The 22,178-nt window shown below is 38.4% G+C and overlaps 1 protein-coding gene and 1 long non-coding RNA gene across 2 annotated transcripts in view; one reads left to right on the plus strand and one right to left on the minus strand.

The window, feature by feature from the left end:
• The window catches only part of LOC110832452 (uncharacterized), a 191,723-nt gene that overhangs the window by 14,757 nt on the left and 154,788 nt on the right, over positions 1-22,178 (plus strand). The gene's annotated exons all lie outside the window — the stretch shown is intronic.
• On the minus strand, positions 1,205-20,332 carry LOC110832451 (proton channel OtopLc). The gene is made up of 9 exons (XM_022069469.2): positions 20,188-20,332; positions 15,186-15,317; positions 14,454-14,568; positions 12,571-12,694; positions 11,849-11,923; positions 10,732-10,895; positions 9,321-9,471; positions 7,450-7,865; positions 1,205-5,030 (listed from the first exon to the last, which is right to left on the minus strand). The coding sequence occupies exons 1-9, from the start codon at positions 20,214-20,216 to the stop codon at positions 4,464-4,466; spliced, it is 1,773 nt and encodes a 590-aa protein (XP_021925161.1). The 5' UTR covers positions 20,217-20,332; the 3' UTR covers positions 1,205-4,463.

Here is a 22,178-nt window from a genome sequence, read left to right on the forward strand (position 1 = left end):
TACGTCCGTCAGGAGACCTCTAGACCCCAATAAGAGCTGTCGGTCATCCTATTTTGGTTCTCAGAAGGTTAGGTAACGTCGCTCTGTCAGTTGCAGAGGCTTGGCTTAGCTTAGCTGGCCGTGAACAGAAACGAAATGTGGAGATATATTGTTTATTCAGTTGTTTTGCGACGCAATAAGCTTGCTTTCCGAAGTTAGAGCCTTTAGCGTAGAATGAGTCATGATAGGGCATTCATAAATTGGAAGCATGCGTAGTTAATTTAACTCTTTAAATCCCAATGGTAAATATATGTGCCACTTGTTTTGACAGTCAGTAACGATGCGTTTTGCATTTATGAGTTTTGTAAAATACTTGGTGTAAACAGCAATTATTTCCTTGAACATCATTAGAGAGTTGATATTTGTAATAGTGAACTGTTGTGTTTTCCTTGCAGTACGGACAAAATTTTTAAATGTTATTTAGACGAACTTCGGCTTCAAATAGTTAAAAAAATCCTTCGTATTTTTTGGGGTGGATATGGACGATAAGACATTACGTCTTTTATTTCACTAATATCAGTCGGTTAACATTTTTAATAATCACTGTTTATTCTAAGAACATGTGCGTATGTATGGGTTAATGTAATAGTGAGATTTCTATTAAGTGAGTATAGCCATTGTTAGAAGGTTGTGTTGTAAAATATGATATTGTTGGGGATATTAAAAAAATAAACATGTTGGCGGGGAATGAAGCTATAATTTTAACATTAAGCATGAATAGTTTTCGAGCCGGTTCATGGGGGAAACCAAGAGTATGTGAGGAATAATATTGAATGTGCCAGTAGATAAACAGTTTATGAAAATATAAACTGGATCAAAGTGGCTCAGATAATGCATAATGATGAACTTTTGCTAAATTGCCATACAGTTCCGTAATTATACTTAATATATTGACCAATGAAATAATATAAAATAAGTGTGATGTCACATATTTCGTACTCTTGGTTTTTTTCAACGGGTTTTTGTGGAGCTGTTCATAAGATTGCTATTTTATTAAGACATTTCATTACAGTTTATTTTTTAAAACCCGGAAAAAATGAGCGCATTCGATAATTAGCTCATAGATTATTATTGTAATGTATCGCTTTGTAAGGTGCCAGCAAATATTAACGTTAAAATTCTGATCACTCTGTACAACACGTACACATAAAGTTTGCTCGAGTAGTAAAACGAACCCATTTTTAATATTACCAAGGCCATACAGTTTTGTTATTAACAAACTAATCAGTTGTACAGTTGAAGTTATAACTGCTTTATAAAATAAAAATTATTAAGAAAGTGTGCAGGTTAAGATTAATAAAGCTTATTATTTCAGAAATGCACACGATTTTTCTATGTTGAAAAAAATTGATGTACTTACGTGTTGTAAACATACTATCACATGGATAATGAAGGAAAAATGGACTGATTGTAACTTTACAATTCAGTTTTAATTATATTTTCCAGTAAATTAGCATTTCTTTCCGTTGTATTCTACAAAGCAAATGTGCTGCATAATTTTATAATAATAGATCACCAATAATCATTACAACTTTCATCATGGAGGGTCACACTAGAGCCCCTTTTAGAATACGTTTTGTAGTTCCCGATCTCGAAACATATAAAACCCCTCCTCGTCCATGAAAATATCTGGAACATCTAAAGATGTGATTGATTTATCAGTGTAGCCGATACAGACAAATGTAGTCGACTCCACGAAGTGAAAAAAGCGGATATATTGACATAGGCCTCTATATGAGAATTTATCGCTCAGCTCTTGTTGGAAAGAAAGTCTTTCTCCTGAGAACTAGAATTATTTGGTCCGCCGAAGAAGGAGAAGAGGTGACAAAAATAAACGGCTGTTGTGAGATGGTATTTGGAAATGCGTGTCATAGGCACTAGAATCGGATCTGATGTTTATTAAAACGGTGTGTCTCAGGCAGTCCTAGATATTTTCATCTAATGCGTCTTAGATAGGAATATCAACGGATACAGAAACGGAATTCAGTTTCGTTCACAATACATCGTTTTCATGCGAAACTACATAAAAAACTAAATATCATTTAAAAAGTGACCCCGTAAAGGATTTCTGATAATTGTGAAATGTAACTTACTTTCTACAATTGCTTCGTTAATAGTTGAGACAGTCAACAGTGTGGTTTTTATTAACCCTTTGAAACACGAAACTTGTCTAAATGATATTTAACATTCCACTTTCTACTTCAAATAAAACACAACATATCCCCACTACAAAGTTTAGTAGGTTAATTCTGTTTAGGGAAATAACCGCTGTTTATTTTGAGAATCAAACGAAACCCATAAATACACTCTGAGTAAGATTCAGTTTTGTTGAGTGTTAAAGCAGGTGGTATGTATAGTTACCACTTTTATTTAAAGGATTAGGCCATCAGTTCTAAAATTACGTAAAATTATTCTTCACCTAAGTCAATAACATTGTCATTTGGCTTGTAAGATGCATCTCCTCCAAGTCGTTGGTTTAAAATAGATGTTTTTGAACGCAGAGGTTCTGAAGGAAGACAAAATTAATTTTAACATATTTTATTTTAGACAATTCGATTAGGATGTTAGAAACCATGGTGTCTCAAATGACTGGATTTCAAAAACAAGTTTGATAATGAGTTTGTTCAAGGTATGAGACCGACAGTACCTCCGGAAAATAGAATGAAATTGATGACCTCTTGAATCTGATCACACATTGCCAAGACTTAGGTTTCACTGTTCCAAAAGTTCTACTGGTAGTTTGACTGTATTTTTAAACCTCGTGGTTGCAGAATGAGAAAGACCTTATTTACTCAACAGAAATCAAGTTATGCTAATTGTTCCATCATTTTGCTCTTACAAAAATCTTCTTTGAAGATACTATGTCTAGTAATACACATTCACATACGTTCATACTTATTGCATAAACATATGTATTATATCCAGCCTACACCATATTATAGAAATAATAACACGTTTCGGCGTAACGCCATTATCTGGTATTTGCAATCATTAGTTAGATGATGATTGACTGTTAGGTTATTTAACAATACTTGTTTATCTGCACAGGTTATATATAATTGGATTCTATGATGGCTGTGATTATTGAACGCGAAAAGGATGGTGAAGAAAGAGATAATAACTTGAACGTTCCAGCATATTCTTGGGGATACTGAGGAAAACCTCAGTTAGGATAGCCGGTCTCAGCGACGAAATTCGAAACCGGAGCATCCCGTTACGGAGAGTTTTAGAGTTAAACTTACTTATTTTTATGTTTATCTTTACGGATAGGTAATAGTGATAATATCAATGAATTATCACTGAACCGATGTCAGAAAACTTTTGTAGCGAATGAAACTTTACGTTTATTAATCCATAGTAACTATACTCACGGCATTCAGTCAACCGCTACCGCCTCCGATAACACTTTTCCCTAATGAATTGTAACTGATTTTTCTACAGTAAAGGCAATTATGAATTTAAACAACTGCAAGCTTGGATAAACACGCGTTCATAAAGAATTTGAATTGGTTTTTATATAGTAATGCCAATAATGATCCACAACAGCTGCAGGCTTGGATAAACACGCCTCCATAATGAATTTGTCTTCGTTTTCAGATGTGTTTTCAACCATACAAAGAGCCTCTTAAAATCGCTCCGTTCGTTAGTCTGTCCGTACGTATGAAAAAACTGAGAATGTCTGAGCGGATTTTCATTAATTTTAAAACTGGGAAGTTTTGGGAAAATTTTTCGAGCCATTTCAGTGTTCTTTAGATCGGACAAATTTAATGTTTGCTTTACGTAAGATCATAAATAAACTGTCTTATCACATCTTATAGGCTATTCTGCATGAAAATAAATTCTTATTTGCTTTAGCAGTAGGTCTGAATAAAATGGGAAGCACAAAGTAAGTTTTTGATGAATTTTGACTGCGTTGAAATCAGATTTGCTTTGCTGTGTTAATATACCGGCGTATTAAAATAAAACTTTGAAACATGTACCAACAATTTATGTAAAATTAATTTTCTCTTAATATGTGCAATAATATTGGACAGTCAACCATCAATATTACTTGTTTATTCATTCTGTATGAAGTTTTAATTTATCTAATTGTAACATTATAGGACTTTAAAGATCATGAATACTAGCATGTTATTCGTAATTTTTCATGCCAAACACGAATGTCTAGTGTATACTGTGGTCTTTTACAACATTATTCTAAAATTGTTTATAATAAGCCAAACTAGAGCAAACAATCCAACAAATTGAATCCGATTTCTCCCAGGCATCAAATGATGGTGTTACAACCGAAAATCATGATGGTAGTATCATTTTTATAAACCTGCACAGACTCAATTTAATAAATATATGTTCATGAAATGTACTGTTGAAACATGTCATAGTACATGCTGGTACTTGACCTTTTAGCACGTGTTTTGAGATATCTAGGGATCTAGGGATCGCATCTTGTAAACATGTTTCCATATCTCGTATAGACAAACCGTGGACTGAAAGCGGTAACACACCACTAGGGGCATTGATATGTGAGTGATTATGGTCCAGGCCCAGACGCCGTAAAACTCTGCCTGCAGAGGGTGGAACTCGGCCCGGTTGTTCTTCAGCCTGTTGACCACCCACATGGCGAGATTGGCGATCAGCAGAAACGTAATCAGCTGTTTCCCTGGTTTCTGGTCTATCTGCTCTTTAGTGTTGCACCGCCTCTTCCACGCGTCTAGCACCAGGATCGTTTGGCTCATGCTCTGCACCAGGGCGGCCACGGGTGTTATGATCCGCATGATTGCCCAGCGGGGTTTCACATCCAGAGAGAAATATGCCCCGATGATCTGGAAAAGGATGTACAGGAAGAGGCCGGCCTGCGTCATGAACAGCAGGATGTGTTCCAACTCGAGGCTTCGGCGTCCTGGTATGCGCCCGACGTTTCGAATCGCAAAGAGGTACAGGATGACGGCGACGGTAGCAGTAGCATACATCACAGTCTCCCAGACATTCACCTGTACAAGAAAGCATGTGATCTCATTGAGCAGCTCGTGGAGATATTGCTAATTTAAAGCTACGTGACGTCATGAACTGATACGGCTTTGTAAAGTAACAGAATAAACAAGCAACAGAAGCGAAGCGATTCTGAAAGACGCAGTAAAATTAGATCGATTGATGGTAATTTATTTTAAAGAATAACGGGTTTTATTTTGATATAAAATCGTTTGTGAAAGACAATTTAATTTTGACATCGAATGCTGTCTATACGAAACTGTCTTTGATGATTCTGTAAGCCTTCTGAATAAATTTCTATACACTTTCAAAGTTGTAAAGTCCTTTTTGAATCACCCTGTATTAGTGTAACATACGTACATATTCAGTTGAAAAAGAGGTTTCTTATGGAGCCAGATCTCTAAGGCTGCGCCTTGTCTCGAACCAGATCATTTCATTTCATGTCATCACAACTTATTCCTATGAATTTTTATTGTTAAAAATTTATATTGTGCACAGATTTTTTAAAATTAGAATTTCCATTCTAAATTCCGTATGCAATTTTTCTCCATATCTGCTGTATGCCAACCATATCAATTTTCTAATAATCTTACAATGTTAGGTTAAGGGCACAAAATGTGAAGCTCCTAATTTTCTTCGTTTCAGTTGTAAGTAGTCACTCACTTTATGGCGCTGGAAATTCTTTCAAAAATCGATTGTATACTCGGTTTGTCAAAGAATAGCTCGCTTTCCTGATGGGACCAGACGGTACATCACCGTGTTCACAAAAGCCCGCCACCAGGCTCTATCCTGAGCTAGCTGCATTCAGCTCGCTCCATCGATTCCTGTCTCCCCAAGGTCCATCTTAACGTTACCCTCCCACCCCTCCCCGCCCCCATGTGTAACGCGTGTTCCGCCAACCTCATCCTCCGCGATATAATCACCCTAACAGTATCAGGTGAGGAGTACAGGCCGTGGAGCACATCATCATGCAATTTTCTCCATGATCCGTCTCTCTCCCTTTTTGGTCCAAACATATTCCTCAACACTCTGATCTCAATGACCCTCAATCTATGTTCCTCCCTCAAAGTGAGAAACCAAGTTTCGCTAGTCGACCTTAAGTGTAAATATTACCATCAAAACATGTATCTCAGACATCTATGTAATTCTTCGCTTAGAGCCAGCACACTCCTCTAAAACAACAGGCTTCTTGGTTTAAAAGCATAAATAAAAGGATAAACAAAGTCAACCATGGTCATTTGGTATGTATGGTTTTTGGACGCGTATGCAAGCGATACAAAACGGCAAAACAAACAAGCAGCATACAAATGATTTTAGCACATACGCGATCCCGTAATGCCTAATTGGAAGAAGATGAACGTTTCACGAAAGATCGAGACAGCCACTGACATAAACGGAAAAGAGCAAACATGTGAGAGGTTCGGCGTTGATTTTATTAATAAAATGAAGAATTCCCTTGGAAACACATTAGTAAACTGCTTGTGTCTGTAGCCGTCTGGATGTAGGAGCATATGCACATAGTTCCCCATAAATCATGATTTTGATACTTATTTAAACTCATCGTGTTACATAATGTCAGCATGGCTGTCATTTGAGACCGTGAGGCGATAAACGTAGTGGTTGTATTCAACGCGGATTCTTGAAATTTTATATGTTGGTACTCTGAAGGAGGCAAATTTGTGACGATCTAAGTTTTTGTCCATTCTTTTCCCACTCCTTTCATTATTTCCCTCTTGTACGCACAATTATTTCGTGTTTGATTGATTCTGAAAAGCTGATTTGTAAATAATATATTATTCAGTCTCCATCTGAGAAGTTGGTTAATTTCCTATACCAGATTGAACGATGCAAGTGGATAATGGTAAGGGTTAAGAGAGATAGAGATGTCCTGTCTTGAGAACAACGTCACGAAGACGTGGATGCGTGCAGATATATTTCCACTCAATTTTAACCCCATCACTAATTGGAGATAAATGGCTGAACTATCTAGTCCTGATATCTTCTGGGTAGGTTGTGTAGGTGGGCCTCAGAGCCAGCCTGGGCACAGCACTCACAATGGAAAATCCCTGCCCCTGCTGAGAATCGAACCCCTGTCATCGAGTCCGTACTTGAAACTTGATGACTCATACAGCTCAGGTTGAGTATTTTAATCACGGAGAGCAGAACTCGTCTTCGGGTGGGAAAACGAGGAATTTGTACAGAATTGTGGCCAAGAAACATCGTTGGTGTTAGAGGTGACACTAGAATTTTTGTCTTTTCTCGAAAATAAATTTTAGCTGTGGATGATTTGACGATCTTTTGTCGTCTGCGTAGATTACGTAGTGCTGAGTAGCTGGTCGATTGTCAGTGATGAATTGACAGAGACGTGGTTATGGTAATGACCTCTTCTAAGGTTGTGTGTGGAGAGTCTGGGGGACTCACCTGCAAGACAGCTTCGTCGACATACTGTGGCCGCTGCACCAGCTCGTAGAACATTATCAGACTCACGATGGATAGCACCAGCATTAGGATGCCTGCGAACAGACCCTTATGCGCGCTGGTACAGTCGACAGAGAACTGGCTGACGGACCGCGTGTAGATGATATTGACGCCACTCACTCGCCCTGTCGGGCTGTCGGGCGTCGTAGGGTCGCTGTGTTGATTCTTGTTTTCAGAACAAGCGTTGATCCACATGACGCCCAGGATGACTGCACAGAGTAGACTGTACTCCACCGTGCAGGGGAACAGGAAACGGCTGGCACTGCGCACCAGAGGCGCCATGATGTTCGACTTCCAGCATTCTGGCTCGATGTCTGGAATGTACGTTCTGGAGATTCCGTGATCCGAGACGTTCGATACTGGAAATCGAATCAGACAGTTTCATAACACACAAGTTGCTGCGTCTGCTAAAAATCCAATCCGGAGGATGGTGAGATGAAGGTCAGGATGATGAAACGTAACAGAAGGAGAGCCAGGGAAAGTAGGAGAAAATAATACGTAGACAAAGAAAAGTAGTAGAAGGAGATGAAGGAGATGGTTGCTAGGGTTGAGAAGCTGACGGAAGAAATATAGGACAACAATAAAAGTCGACAGAGAAAGAGGAAACAAAAGTGGAAGTAAATAGAAAACAGAGGAGATGGAAAGACGACGAGTAATAACGTGTTTCTGAATATAGCAAGAAATTATTTGAAAGGCGAAGGGCAAGATCAGTGAGACAATGGAGGGAGGTTTTTGAGACCGGTGCAAGCATTAAATTTTCGGATTCGTAAAACAATTATTATTGTTGTTATCATCGTGATCATCTCCACCTCGACCAGTCTGGTAACTAAATCTGTTGTTCCTTCTGCGAGTTCATAAGGACACACTCTTTCTGTATATTTTTATTTAAATAATATTTTTGACATTGTTTCCACATTTTACTTCTCTGTATCATAGCAACGTTCACTTTTCTCTGATTATGTAAAATTGTTTTATATCTATTTCACCACTAGGCCATCTTTTTCAATATGCTTCTTCTACTTCTTCTAAAGGAATGGCCTCCAGCCTTATGTTATAGAACAATTATTATGGTTTATGTGACAATAAAATTTACGAAGGAACGTATAAAGAACTTTGTATTCTGTCACAGTTTATTCCATACGGCAGAATATCGTTGCCCTATTCCTCATTAATGGTTTAATAACAAATTTAGTTGCCCTTTCATTATGGATTCTGTTAATCTACTTTTACCTACTACGATAATTAAAGAATGCTTTTATTTTGCTGTACACGATCTCTTGAAGGTCAGTCTCTCAGATTTGTTTCTGCTGTTAATGTCATTTGGAAAGACATTGACATTTTTAACGAAAAGCTTATTTGCTCAGTGACGTGTTATTTCATCCGTAGACCTTGTTTTACTCTCATTGTTGTCTCTTATAAATTATGTTAGAGCCGGGTTTGTCAATTGTCGTCAGGCACAACGCATTGATTTAATTGACTTGCCACTGTAACTGTCAATGTCAATGCCGTCACATGATTAGACAGAAAAAGATACGCTAAAAAGTCTGTTTGAAGGATTTGCTAGATAAAGGAAGACTCAAGAAAACTGTGTTGATGGAATGAGTGCCGAATGCAGCATAGAAGTTTGAATATGAAGGCCAAAGAGGAAAACCGAACGAACTGCGAGTCCAGTTGGCTAAACCGTGAAGTCGGTAGGTAGCGGGCGGGGTTCGGAGCAGTTGCGTCTTTTTTGTATACGATTTCCCAGAATTTGTACAGGGAGACTTGGGACAGATAGTCGAGTCCAGGAAGAGACGCATTCAGCGAATACTCACCAGGGCGGTGCTTGTTGGTGGTGTTGAACACCTGCATGATGTCGTACTTGGTTTCCTCCACCACCACGTACAGCCATTCACACAGGTTAGTGGCGATCATGTGCATCAGGCCGAACCGCGCCACCACTCTGTAGCTGTATTCCTCCACCAGCTGCAAAATAGAGCCGTCTTTCGCAAATTGGCAGTCACTTAGCAAGACAACAAGTTTCCTCTAGTTTCATCACCATTTTTAAAGGAGTCTGCTACTAGGCCGTGCAATGAGTCAATTGGAATCTAGTTCTCTAAGATGCAATTTAACCTCCGAAGTAGAATTCTTCCTCCCTCAAGACCATACATTTTTCTGTCGTCCGATGTGTGTTACATGCCCCGTTACGCCCACCCTACGTTTTGATCGCCCTAAGAATATTGTGTGAAAAATACATATTTTAAGGTTATTTTCTGTGAAATGTATAATTTTATAGTATACGAATTTTAGATGTTCGAGTCACTTCAGTGACTAAATAATTTTTCTGTCTCCTGTCTGAGATTTTAATTCTGAGACCGGACGAGTGGTGGGGAAGAGTGCTCTGGGACCAGTCGCTGTCCCCCTCCGCGTTACATAACCCTAGATCCCTAGTAGACGGTTAAGAGTGACATCTTTCACATGCCCTCGTGCATAAATTCTGCTTGCTCATTGTCGGTGATATGACATCACTTCTATTTTGACACGATATAAAGGCCTACATTTTATGTAGTAATTTAAACACACTTGGGTGCTCTGTGCTGAGGCTGTGCAAAGAAATGTCCTGGACCGAACCCTACCACGTCTTCCTGGAGGTCCTACACCTCCCACTCTAGTGTTCTCTGCTTTTTTCTTCCCAGCCGTCTGGCCATTAATAGGATTGCTGATAGTGATAACCAATGCAATCGCCCATAGCGGTGTGAGGGGAATACTACGCCGTTATCCCCACCACCCATGGGACTTGTTCGTGCGGCCTCTTATAAACTCTTCCTATCATCTTACATCGGAATGCCCATTGTCGTTTAATAGGTCCGCGAATTACAAAACGTCTGGGCACGGCTTTTATTGTCTGCCACTCCTAAAACAGACTGAAATAATTTCTGTTTAAGGGCTATGGAGGTAACAGAAATTTCTACCTTGCCCATTGCCCATTGCGTAGTCTTCTGGTGCAGCAACACGTAGAAAAATATAAATTATCAGACGTTCTCGAGGAACCTGCTGCCCCCATCCGAGTTGACATATTAAGGCGGAAATGTGTGAATTTATTAATACAGTGATTGCTAATCATCATCTGTCTCAATGAAGCAATCCTCATGCTTCTAGCGAATCAGCAAGTGAATTACAAGTTTTGAACATCGGTTATGGCCACCCATCAAACTGTGTCCAACACCTTGTTGCCGGAACTCGTACCTTGTTGTTGTCGGAGAATATGAAGATCATCTGCATGATAATGAAGGCGGCCTGGGCTAGTGGCGTGATGGCCACCAGAATGTCGTCGCACTTGGAGGTGCTGCGAAGTTCGAAGTACATCCCGAAGTGAAGCACGGCGTGGATCATGGCGCCCACACCGAAACCTGCAGATGAACCGGTGCTATATTTCCCTGCACTTGAAAGCCCCCCCCCCCTCCCCTATCACACAAATTTTAACAACGGGTTATCACGAACTTTGGTGCCACTGTCATGACACTGAAGGCCATCTCACCCTTAAAGTTTTTCAATTTCCTACCATTAATTGTAGCAACAGACGTGCAAACTTTTAGGTAGTAGAAATATTAACAGAATATATTTTAAGGTCTAGAAATGTTGTAATTTTGTGAAAATTTTCACACGTCAAATTTATACTTGGCTTTTAAATACCGGTACATTTTTATCCTTTGGAATTCTAAAAAATTGCCATGTGGACAGCGATTGATTTCGATGTTTCTTTTTTTAAAATTTCCAGCGTGACCTTATAAAATAAATTCTATTACCGTTGAATACTAAATACAGTAGACAATTCAGTTTTTGAAGACTGAATTAAATCTCCTCCACAACATAGTAAAGGGGGTGAAAATAAATTTAGTCTGTAGGTACACTTAACTGGATAGCAGTACAGTACTCAAATTAGCCGCTATTCGGGAAGGTTCCCCGAAGATACTTAGTACTATTTCAGTAAAGTTTAAGGTTTACATGCGTCATGTTTGTGTTTTTGATTAAAATATATAATAAAATTCAGGTCAATACAATTTAAAATTTTAAATTTTAACATTTAAATTTTAAATTTTAACATCCAAATAAAGTTTTGTGTATTGACCTGAATTTTATTATATATTTTATTCAGTAAAGTTGTACGTACTGATTCAGTGTTATTGCCTTAATGTCACAGGACAATAATTAATGGTCAGATGAGATAAGTCGTTTAGATTTCAAGTCCTTTGTCACAGCAATCGGTCTATTGGCAACCGGGTTTCATAATTAAATTCGATATTATTTCTATGTCTATGCCTTCTTCGTAAATATCGTGAGCGAAATAGTGTTTTCTCCTTACCAGCGACACCCATCCTGAGATAGAAGCTGCCATAACGGATTTGTTGCTCTTGGCCTGATCCAGCTCCCTTCAGTCCTGTAATGTAGAAGGAGTTTATGTAATATTATTGCTCTTACCTTGAAACACGGTCTACTTACTTTTTATGGCCTTAAAATGTGCACCCGTACATTTCCAGTGCCTTATCGGCTTTATGTCACTGTTGGGTACATAATTCGAAGATGACTGTTAATAGATCGTCGGTGGACTAAAATTAGGGATTTCGGATCAAGTGTTTTCCGTTATATTTCTATTCCCTCATATTTGACAACGTCGAAACATTTTAAAACATGATGCAGACTTGTATCAGTTGTTTCAATCCCATATTATATTAAAAATAGTCCACGTATTCCTACGTTCAACTTTGTCAGGTGGGTAGAGAGTAGTTAATATGGACCTGCTTGTAAGTCACAACGGAACTGTCCCTCGGTAATGTAACAGAGAGATCAAGAGCCGAAGTTTGATTTATGATAAAGACAGTTTTGTTTCTGTGAGAAAAAGTTGGAGAACACTGTTTTAATATAACGTTGTCACTTCTTCGGCTGGGATTAGGGAAAGTAAATATAGTTGTCAGAATTCATTAAATGTTTTGGAGATGAAACAATCGGACAGTGAAAGCGTCGTCATTTCCCTTGCGTTTAATCTTATCATGTAATAGTTTCTAAAATCTGGTTGAAAAGACTCACTGCTGGACATCTCGAAGGCTGACGTCTTCCTGCTAACACTTAGAACGACCTCTTCCTTCATGACACCCGCGTACATGTAGCACAGGAAAAAGAGGCTGCCCAGGTACAGGTATAGGTAGAAACCCTGAAACCCGTGGACAAAGAAGAATTGAAAGGCGGCCAGTTCATTCTCTCATTTATTTAAAGGTATATGTCTGTACTGAGGCTATGAGGAAGCATACCCTGTTGGTCCAGATATTAATTTGTTTAAGAGAGGAAGGGCGGGGGTGAAATATACTTATCAATAATTTATCAATGCAAATGAAAAGTAAAATTTTCTAGGGATGTTCGGCAGAAATTTAAAAAAAAAAACTTTTAACATTATACCAATACGAAGCAAAATTAAAGTTGGTGAATAACTCTTAATCAAACTCGGTTTAGTAGTGTCGGAGATTTAAGTACGAGGTGCGATCGAAAGGTTTCAAGACTGCGCGTATAAAAACCCGTACACTTATCTCAGGTATTAAATTCATCCATCACCCTCGAAGTAGTTCCCCTGGGAGTGAACACAACGATCCCAGCGCCGCTGCCAAGCCTGGAAGCATCCCTGGAAATCTTTCTTTGTCAGCCTGTCAAGCACCATCTGCGATTCTGCCTGAATCTCTTCTATCGTCTCAAATCTCCTTCCCTTTAGCTGAATTTTTATCTTTGGGAAGAGGAAGAAGTCACACAGAGCTTAGAAAGGAAGTTGGGTTCGGTTCTTGCAAGATCTTTGAGCTCCTGACAAACGAGAAGTCGATTCTGCTTCTGGTCCTCAAACAGGATGCGTCGCATGTGGAGTTCTTCCTTTAGAATCAGCTGGCAGGTCCCATAGCCTATCCCAACAATGTCGCACAAGTCGTTATGGTACGACGTCGATCTTCGTGAATGGCCTGCCGAATCTTCGTAACATTTTCGGGCGTTGTGCTCGAAGATGGTCGTCCAGAACGCTCGTCATCATCGACAGAGGTTCGGCCATTTTTAAAACGTGAATGTCACACAAAAGTTTGTGCACGACCCATTGCGGACTCCCCAAATGCTTGCTTTAGCATTTCATAGGTTTCCGTAGCCGTTTTGGCGAGTCTTTGGCAAAATTTGATGCACACGCCATTCCGAAATCGCAGGAGGGTCGGTGTAATGCACTACCAAAACGCCCGTAACTAAGAAAGAAATGATAATTCGATGATGCCGGCTGGCACACTGATTCACTATGAATGTAGGCCGCACCCCCTAGCGGCAGAAGCTCGTACTACATCCGGTTCGCCCTCTATTGACACAGTTTGGAAACTTTCCGATCGCACCTCGTATGCTGGTGTACGCACCAAGTACATATTTGGAGCAGTTTGGTTCATTTATGTATAGATAGATTTGAACCAGAACTATAAGTGTAAGTCGACATTAGACATATAACAAATGATTACGAAAGTTTCTTAGATATGTTAATTAAACACGGCTCCAGAACAAGAATGAGAAGAAACAAAATTTTCTTTTATAAAATATATGATCACAATAACAGTACCTATTACTTTAATATATTTATGGACCATATCCTATAAGGAGAAACATATGTTGACATTATTAAATATATATGCAGCCTAATAACCTTCCTGATTCCTTAAATGGTCCTTACATCAGTATTAAGAACAAACATTGGTGAGTCTTGTTAAAATATGGCCACAGTAATATTAGATGACTTAAATAACCCATAGTTCGAGAAAGAGAGATAAGTCGAACTTATAAGTCAAGGCCCCAGTGATATTTGATCGTAGCTGGATGTCGATGGATGTAATTATCGTGAAAAATGACGGCATTCCCACTTAAGAACAAACAGTTGTGTAGAGACAAGCATGCAAGTTTCTACTCACATCATATGTTGTCGCGGTGCTTTCTGGGATAATAGCTGCGGTGACGGGCAGAGCCAAACCCAGGACCACCAGAAGTTTGCCGTAGAAAGCTGAGAGAGTCGCAGTCAGGATGTCGCTGCAACACGCATTACGTTGCATTGGTGCGTGGCGTTCACACGGATTTTAAGACGACTTTCATTCACTGGTACATGCAAACCAAAATTCTCTCGTGTCTCGTGGTGTGAAATATTTTCCTTGACACGATGCTTAGCCAAAATTATGAAATGTTTCATCGAAAGGAAATTACACTTAAGGACTTTTATGGTTGCATAATTGTGGGCAGATCGACTGTGGGGCTCACTCACCCTCCTATGTAATGGGTACTGCGAGCACTCTCCCCGAGGGTATGTCGGCCGTAGCGTGAATCTGATCACATTCCTGGAGGTCTGAAACGAGTGCAGCTCCGTCCCGTTGCTCATACAGGTTTTAACGGCTTATTTCTTAACGACAAAGACAACTTCACCTTACTTTATACAAGGAAAATCGGAAATGAGACTGTAGCGGAATGTTTAATTTACAAAGAGAGCGGTTGTTTTATAAAGTCGTAAATGGAAGGTCAGTGTTAAAATGAAAGTTAAACAAATGGAAGGTGTAGGTATGAAGTGAGCTTAATACGTTAATTAATTAATTTGTCGGTTTGTTTGTGAGTTAGTCTGAATAAAAAAGAATTTCTCCATGCAGTAAGGCACGTACTCTGATCTGTTGGTCCAACTTTTTTTCCTGCAGTGTTCTGTCTGTAGCGGCTGCTGCTGCTGGTCCTTTCCGCTTTTCTCTGGCTCCTCCTGGAGGGTCGCCAGACGCGTCTCCCTCGAAGACACGTACGGCCTGCGAATCCCCACATTAATTACGGATGCTGGATTAGTTCTTAGATCTTTTAATTGCAGACATTATAAGGTCGAACGGTAGAGAGATTGTGGCTGAGTTTTAACTAAGTGTGATAGGAGGCGGACATGTCCTATTTTAATGTAGTGTTTTAGAATTTTCAAGGAACTAAGGAGAACCGCGCAAAGCCTTATTCGGAATAACAGGTCTTGAGACAGATTAAAACCTGGAACATCTAGAATACGGGGCAGGAATGTTAACCATAAGGATGACTGTCTTCTGGGATATTACGCCGTATAGTCTGAAAGAAATTGACTGTCGTTTCAGAGGTACTTAATACCTCCATCTTCAGGACGTCGAGTGAAACGCTCTTTCTTAAGGAAGAAAGTATGCTTATCACGCCAATACGCTGTATCTGCAGTCCCCAATTTCGACTTTTAACTATTTCACCGATTTTCACGAAACTTGGTGACCACGTTATGTCGTTGGAGGTAACATGACTTGTACTTTCTTGTTTCCTACAATCGGCATTAACAACATGGCCGACACGCGAACGTATGTGGATGTGTGTTAGGACCAACACTAGAGTTCTTAAATGTTGTTCCGTAGTAGGTTATTGAAAAATACGCAACTTTTATCTAGGCAATTTTTTATGTAGACTGTAAACCAAGAACATGGTTTACTTTCGAAAATCGTCGTTAACTTTCGGATTTACTACGACAGCTAATAAATAATTGGACCTAGGTATGTTACATTTGGCACAGAGATAGACTAAAAACAACATCTACAAAATGAACAAAGAATATTGCTTGTATTTGAATAATTAGAAGTACAACGACGGTACAAGGTTTTCATGTATATGTAAGTCTATATAAATAACAATTTCTTTCGGAAAGTATAAGAATAAATTATAATTCATTCTAATAATAGTAGTAACATTGTATATTACATTTACAGCTTCTTACAATATTTAAAATGTTACTCTAGATTTATTCAATCATGAGTACGTCCATTTGCACAAGGGTCCACAACGCTGTTACATGAATTGCATTACATTACGTTTTCCAGATATTATGAAATTAATAACATAAAACCTGTATTGCTAGGGATTTGTACAATAGGAAATTATTATTTATGAGATCTATCCGAGCTCCTTGTTAAATAATTATTTTAGTATTTATTTTCTGTGCTTGTTAACCTCATTTTTAGAGGTAAACAATTTTTAAAGCAAAAATCACGGAGGGAAACTCCAAAGGGAATCCTGATTCCGAGTCCGAGTCTATTTTTGTCACAATAACCATTTTATTTGTGTTCATGGGGTTATAACTAACTTCAAGGAACACAGTACCTCGGTCAGCTAGTCATGTAATTCCCCACCTTTTATGGAACCCGAAAATTCATTGCCGTGTTTACAAGAGCACGCTACTGAATCTTATCCTGCGCCAGATGAATCCAAAGGACCCGGTCAAAGTCCAAGGCCCTCCCATTTCCTTAGTATCCACATTATTCCCCATAAATATCGATTACCCCAACTTTAATTTTTCCATCTGTTCATAAATTACCTCTGTGCGCTGTCCTTGTCACACCCTTCCAGGTTTTTATAACAAATTAGTTATGTTAGCGACCCCTGCATCTCCAAAGTTCGTATGTTTGATTAATTTTCAACTGGATTGTTTAAATAGTGTCAAATGAATGGTTGTAGGAAACGAATTTGAAGTCTGTTGAAATACGCGATGGTGGTGTATTCTGATGTAGTCATATTATTCCATTATTTGCTTGGGAATTTTAAGTCTACGAGAAATCTTGTCAGTATCATCATTCACTGCCCCTAGATTCTGACCTGAACGATCCCAAATATGAAGCAGGATTGCTGAGATTCCAGTTTCTCACGGCGATGAATATGAATAAGGTTGTCTTCTGGGATGTTGTATCGAACAGTATCGAAGACATACCGTTGTTTCAGAGGAGCTTACCTCCTACGTCATCAGGGCGATGATGACGATGAAGGCAGTAGACTCCTTTGAAACATCGGTCGGTCGGTATACCTATCTACCAGACTACACGGCACAACATCCCAAAAGACAGCCATCTTTATGAATCGGGATTGGTAAGGTGGTATTCTGTTCTTATATCATGGCCTTAACCTGGTAAGGTATTCGCATATTGTCTGTCTGGATCCGATTGTACTTTGCCACTCTGATAATACTGACTCTAATGTCGTTTATTCACACCTTTATAATTACTTCACAAGGCCATTTTCCGACGCTTGGTACTTGGTGGCTTATTAGTGGAGTTTATACTAGAATCATACAATTTACAGTAGATTACATTCTATTACAGTCTGAGGCCGTTTGAGAACGAAGTGCTGAGAAGAACATTTTGTCCAAAAAGAAATGAACTCGCACCAATGTCTTGCATTAAATAAAATATAAATTATTTTCTTGTGGTTTAAGTATCACTGTTTTACGACAAACACATGGACTAATTTTACGAAGCAGGATATTTATTTTTACGGAAACCAAAACTTGTTCAAAAGAGCCGTCCATTGGACTATACACTCAGTTAAACCCAATCCCCACATTCAAGCACTTTTGTAGATCTATTTTAACAAATAGAATTAATCTTTCACACGCGCTTTTGCCTCCCTCGTGGACAAATCCCTTAGGATTTTTTGGCCAAAAATGCTTACGTTTTTTTTTACTTTTCCGATGCGTACTAAATGTCACACCCACCTCAACTTCCTTGAAGTAATTTTCCTTATGTGCGGAGAAATAAAATTTTGGCATTTCCGGGATTGGAAGTCATCAGTTAGAAGAAAGTTTTAAATGGGCCCATACACTCTGCTTGGAATTCTGAAAAGACTTGCCGAATTTCTTTATACATAAATACTTTTCGATATCGATTTCGATTTTAGAAAATGACGCCAGTATACTCGCGTTTACACATGGTCTTATCACCATTAGTAATATTAGTACTTATTGAAGTATGTGTTTTCTTCAGTCTTAATGTACATAAGAGCGTTCTTCTTATGGTGTTGCACATTATGTGAAATTTACTAGGTTTTATGTGTTTGTCTTTGTTATATTTGCATGTCACGCCACAGTCCAACTCCATACTTGTTGTCACCAGTTACGATGCTACGTCCTACGTAATTCTGCGTGCATAATGTCCCCAAAAGTACTTTCAGTGCGAGAAAGTAACTGAAAGTTCTGTTGACACATGCAAATTTGCTAAGATCTAATTGAAGACAAACACGAAGAAGCAATCTAATAAATTCAAATATACAAATACAGCAAACAATATGGAGGAGAAGGAATAACACTGAGATAGAGACAGGAAAGTGTGATTCGATCATGAACCAAATTTAAATCTGTGTACTCCGACTCAGAATACGCAATTTCTAACTGCGCTAATTGTTGTCTCATATTGTTAATGAGGCCTTGGAATTTATTCTTTTCAGATCTGTGGAAATGTTATACTTCGTTTCTGGTAGCTGTCGGTCTCCGGATCCCCGCTCGGAATGTGAGAGATTTTTCTATATTCAGTTTTAGCCCTTTGATCAAAAACAGTCCTTCTGCTAGATGCGCATCAGCTGCTAATATCGTCTGCAGGAACTTGGACATATTCGAGACGAAAACTGTCACACTTCTTCACATTCTATAATAGTATAATTTACTTAATTGATTTAAATTATTTTTACAAATATGCTAATATGTTATGTAATAAGTTACAATTTTCTTGTGTATTAACGTCCCCCGTACTAATGTATTTTATATTCTGCTTGTTCTACCTTTTATGTTCTTATTGTGTTCGTGTGGTCATCTCTATGCTGTATCCGTAATTGGCCTTCTGACTGTTGATACAGCACACTAATAATAAAGAATTGAACTGAAATTGCCACTTTCCAAAAGGCAGCCTCTTCAAAATTTTGCACGTCTCCCCTATCCGAACTTCATTTGCCGCCCATTTTGATCGATTCAGTTTCCTTCTCCTACGAATTCTGTACGACTTGTATGAATCACGAAATTTCCCGTTGTGTCTAATATTGTAACGTTCCCACTTCTACCAGATCTACTGTGTTCGGTATTTGAAAAGTCATAATTTATGTATCTTACACGTATGAAACAAAATAGCATACTGATAGAAACTCAAAGGCATGTTCTGTTCAATCCGTTATACTCTTCGATGGAGGAAAATTTTCAGAAGAAATATATTCATATTTAATTTCCAGTAGAAAATATTGCACAGTTCATTTTAATATATTAAAATGTAAAGAAATAGTCAAAATAAGCTACTGCGTGTAGTAGTAACTACCGCGCATTTGATTTCGTTCTTACTCTTAAGAAATATTTGACGGTGCTAACCTGCCACTTAAACCCCATCGTGAACCGGTTAAATCTAGCACACACATTCACACCTTACTGATATAAGATCAACTTTAATAAAGTTTTGCAGACTACACTTTTCTTCTCTGTTGTCTCTTTTCTTGAGATTTTCTGATTAAAATGTAAGCATTTCTCACATTCTGTATACCAGGTTTATCATATTCCGTATTTTAATTAATGTAGCTGATACGAAATAAATAAATAGAAAACACAACTTTAGTCGGACAAAGTTAATGGAAAATACCACGTGAAACGCCTAGGATCATATCGGGGAGCAATATTAATATAGATATCAGAAAATATCGTAAATATTTGGGTTGAATTCATCTGGTTCAGAAGAGGGTAGCGTGGAGAGCTGTAATGAACACAGTATTGGAACACAGGATTTGTCTAAGGCGATTCCTTGAGCACCTGTTAAATTAACAACTTCTCAAGAATAACTTTGTTTTGTGGAGTTAGTTCTCTCGAAATAAGTAAAGTTGACGTACCTGAGTGAATCGTGTGGTACCAGCTCCATACTACTTGTCTTGACAAACTGTTGCAGGTCTTAGGACTGTGTTGAAGCGCACATTAATTTGTTTAGCGCCTCATTATCGGCTGTGCAGAACGTCTTTTGCGCACATGTAAAGTAGTGCGCGGACTATATGTAAACCAAGTACCACAATACATAAGTTACTCGCGAAAATCTTGCAGAACAAGATGATCGGAAGGTCACGCAAGCCATTGCTGACAAATATTCTGTTTTCTTAAATATAATACACTGATATCAGTAAACAAGAAGCAATGTTATGTTAGATGATGGAAATATCCACCGCGTTTAGCACTCATATCCTCTTGTATGATACAACCGGGTGAAGAGTGTAATGCACAGCTCGTTATTTTGTTTCAATTCACCTAATGTGGGCGGGTTGTTTTTACACGTGTTCTTCGTCAAAACCCCCCAAAATATAAATCCATTGGCGTTAGATCCGGGGATCGTCAATGCACGTCTACTGCAAAAAGACAAATGACGAAATGGTGCGGGGAGGGCTCTTGTATAGTTACAGCAGTATTGCGTGTTTATTAATAAAATCGAATTGTGTTGAATTGCAACAATCCATAAATATTTTAATATGAGTTGTGTGACTTTTTGAACAATCTCTAGTAAATACATAAAACCAACATGAATTTAAAGTGAGACTTATATCATATTTACACCAAAATCTCTTTCTCTGACTGCACACACTTCGAATTCTTGCACCATCTTACAGGTTGACACACAACAGTGCCAGAAAATTGGACATGCAGCACCTGATTCCGCTCAATCAATTCTTTAACCCTCTCCAACACCAAGTTCATCTAAACAAGACTGGAAAGAAATACAGAGTTCTGAATTCTGAATGATCCTAGCTAAAGTAAAATAACCGTGTTATACACACAGCCTACGCAAATAATACCTTCGGTGTCGTTCACATTTGCTTAACTTCAGACTGCAGGCGAAGTAAAAGCTTAAGAATGTCCCTTCAACGTAAGATTTAGTCATTGCCTGTTTATCTTACTAACAGAAGAACTCAGCGAATTTCTATTTGATGTAGGCCTATACTTTCCATAGCTTTTACCTAAATACACGAACATACGTTTCAAGTATTGTTTTCATTCTTGTCTGATAATCAAATTGTTTATCGGAAACTGATTGTTGAAAGGACAGCGTAGATTCAGACGGCTCTGACTTTTTAATACGAAATGACATATGTTTAAATATCTCTTAACCTGTTCGTTTTTTAAATAATGATGATTAATGAAAAATAGCTTTATTTATCTGACTTTGACAACTTTAATTTCGAACAATAAAAAGTATGTGTTATATCGTTTTATGTAAATCTTATTACCTGTCAGCTTAGTGCTCACGCACTGGACTCGTGTTTATGTGTTTGTTGGATCGAATCCTGATGAAATCAATTAGTTTTTGTTTCGTGCGTTTTCAATGTTATTGTTTAACATTATGCAAAGAATTAATATACCAAAGTTGCGAAAATCTATTGCCTTACACGACCCTGTTGTAAGTTGTGGTAAACTCGATTCCATCGTTTGTCTGCCATGCTGTTTTCACTGACTGCAGGGAATTACAAAAATATTTTGTAGTGGACCCTAATGGTGTGAAGACAACAAAAATTTAACCGAAATCCATTCAGCGGTTTTGGAGCTAAATTATGCGGGCAGACGGAAGGACAGACAGCCATAGTCAGCACTTTTTACGTTCATTTCCTGCACATCATGCGAATTGCAAATAACAATATTAAAAATTCAGGTCTTACGACAAATGGAAAGGAACAAATCTCCATTATAATGCTCAATTAGTTTATGTTTGTTTTGGAAATAATCGATGTTTATTCTGAGAATAAAAGGTAACTCATAAATTTTCTGTGTTGACAAATGCTGAATTCCTTGATGTAAAAGCATGTACGAGGTGCGATCGGAAAGTTTCAAGACTGTGTCAATA

The sequence above is a fragment of the Zootermopsis nevadensis genome, unplaced genomic scaffold, assembly GCF_977971745.1.
Source record: "Zootermopsis nevadensis isolate Lab colony 2312 unplaced genomic scaffold, Znev_1.0 Znev_ptg000020l, whole genome shotgun sequence".
Classification (NCBI taxonomy): domain Eukaryota; kingdom Metazoa; phylum Arthropoda; class Insecta; order Blattodea; family Termopsidae; genus Zootermopsis; species Zootermopsis nevadensis.

What these genes read in the sequence shown, in the direction of transcription:
- LOC110832451 (XM_022069469.2), bottom strand. Translation starts at nt 20,216, where the DNA reads ATGGAGCTGGTACCACACGATTCACTCAG. An exon ending in GCACCGCGACAACATATGAT is followed by an intron (nt 12,695 to 14,453) that starts GTGAGTAGAAAC and finishes CACGGGTTTCAG; the next exon opens with GGTTTCTACCTATACCTGTA. An exon ending in CACCAACAAGCACCGCCCTG is followed by an intron (nt 7,866 to 9,320) that starts GTGAGTATTCGC and finishes TTCGATTTCCAG; the next exon opens with TATCGAACGTCTCGGATCAC.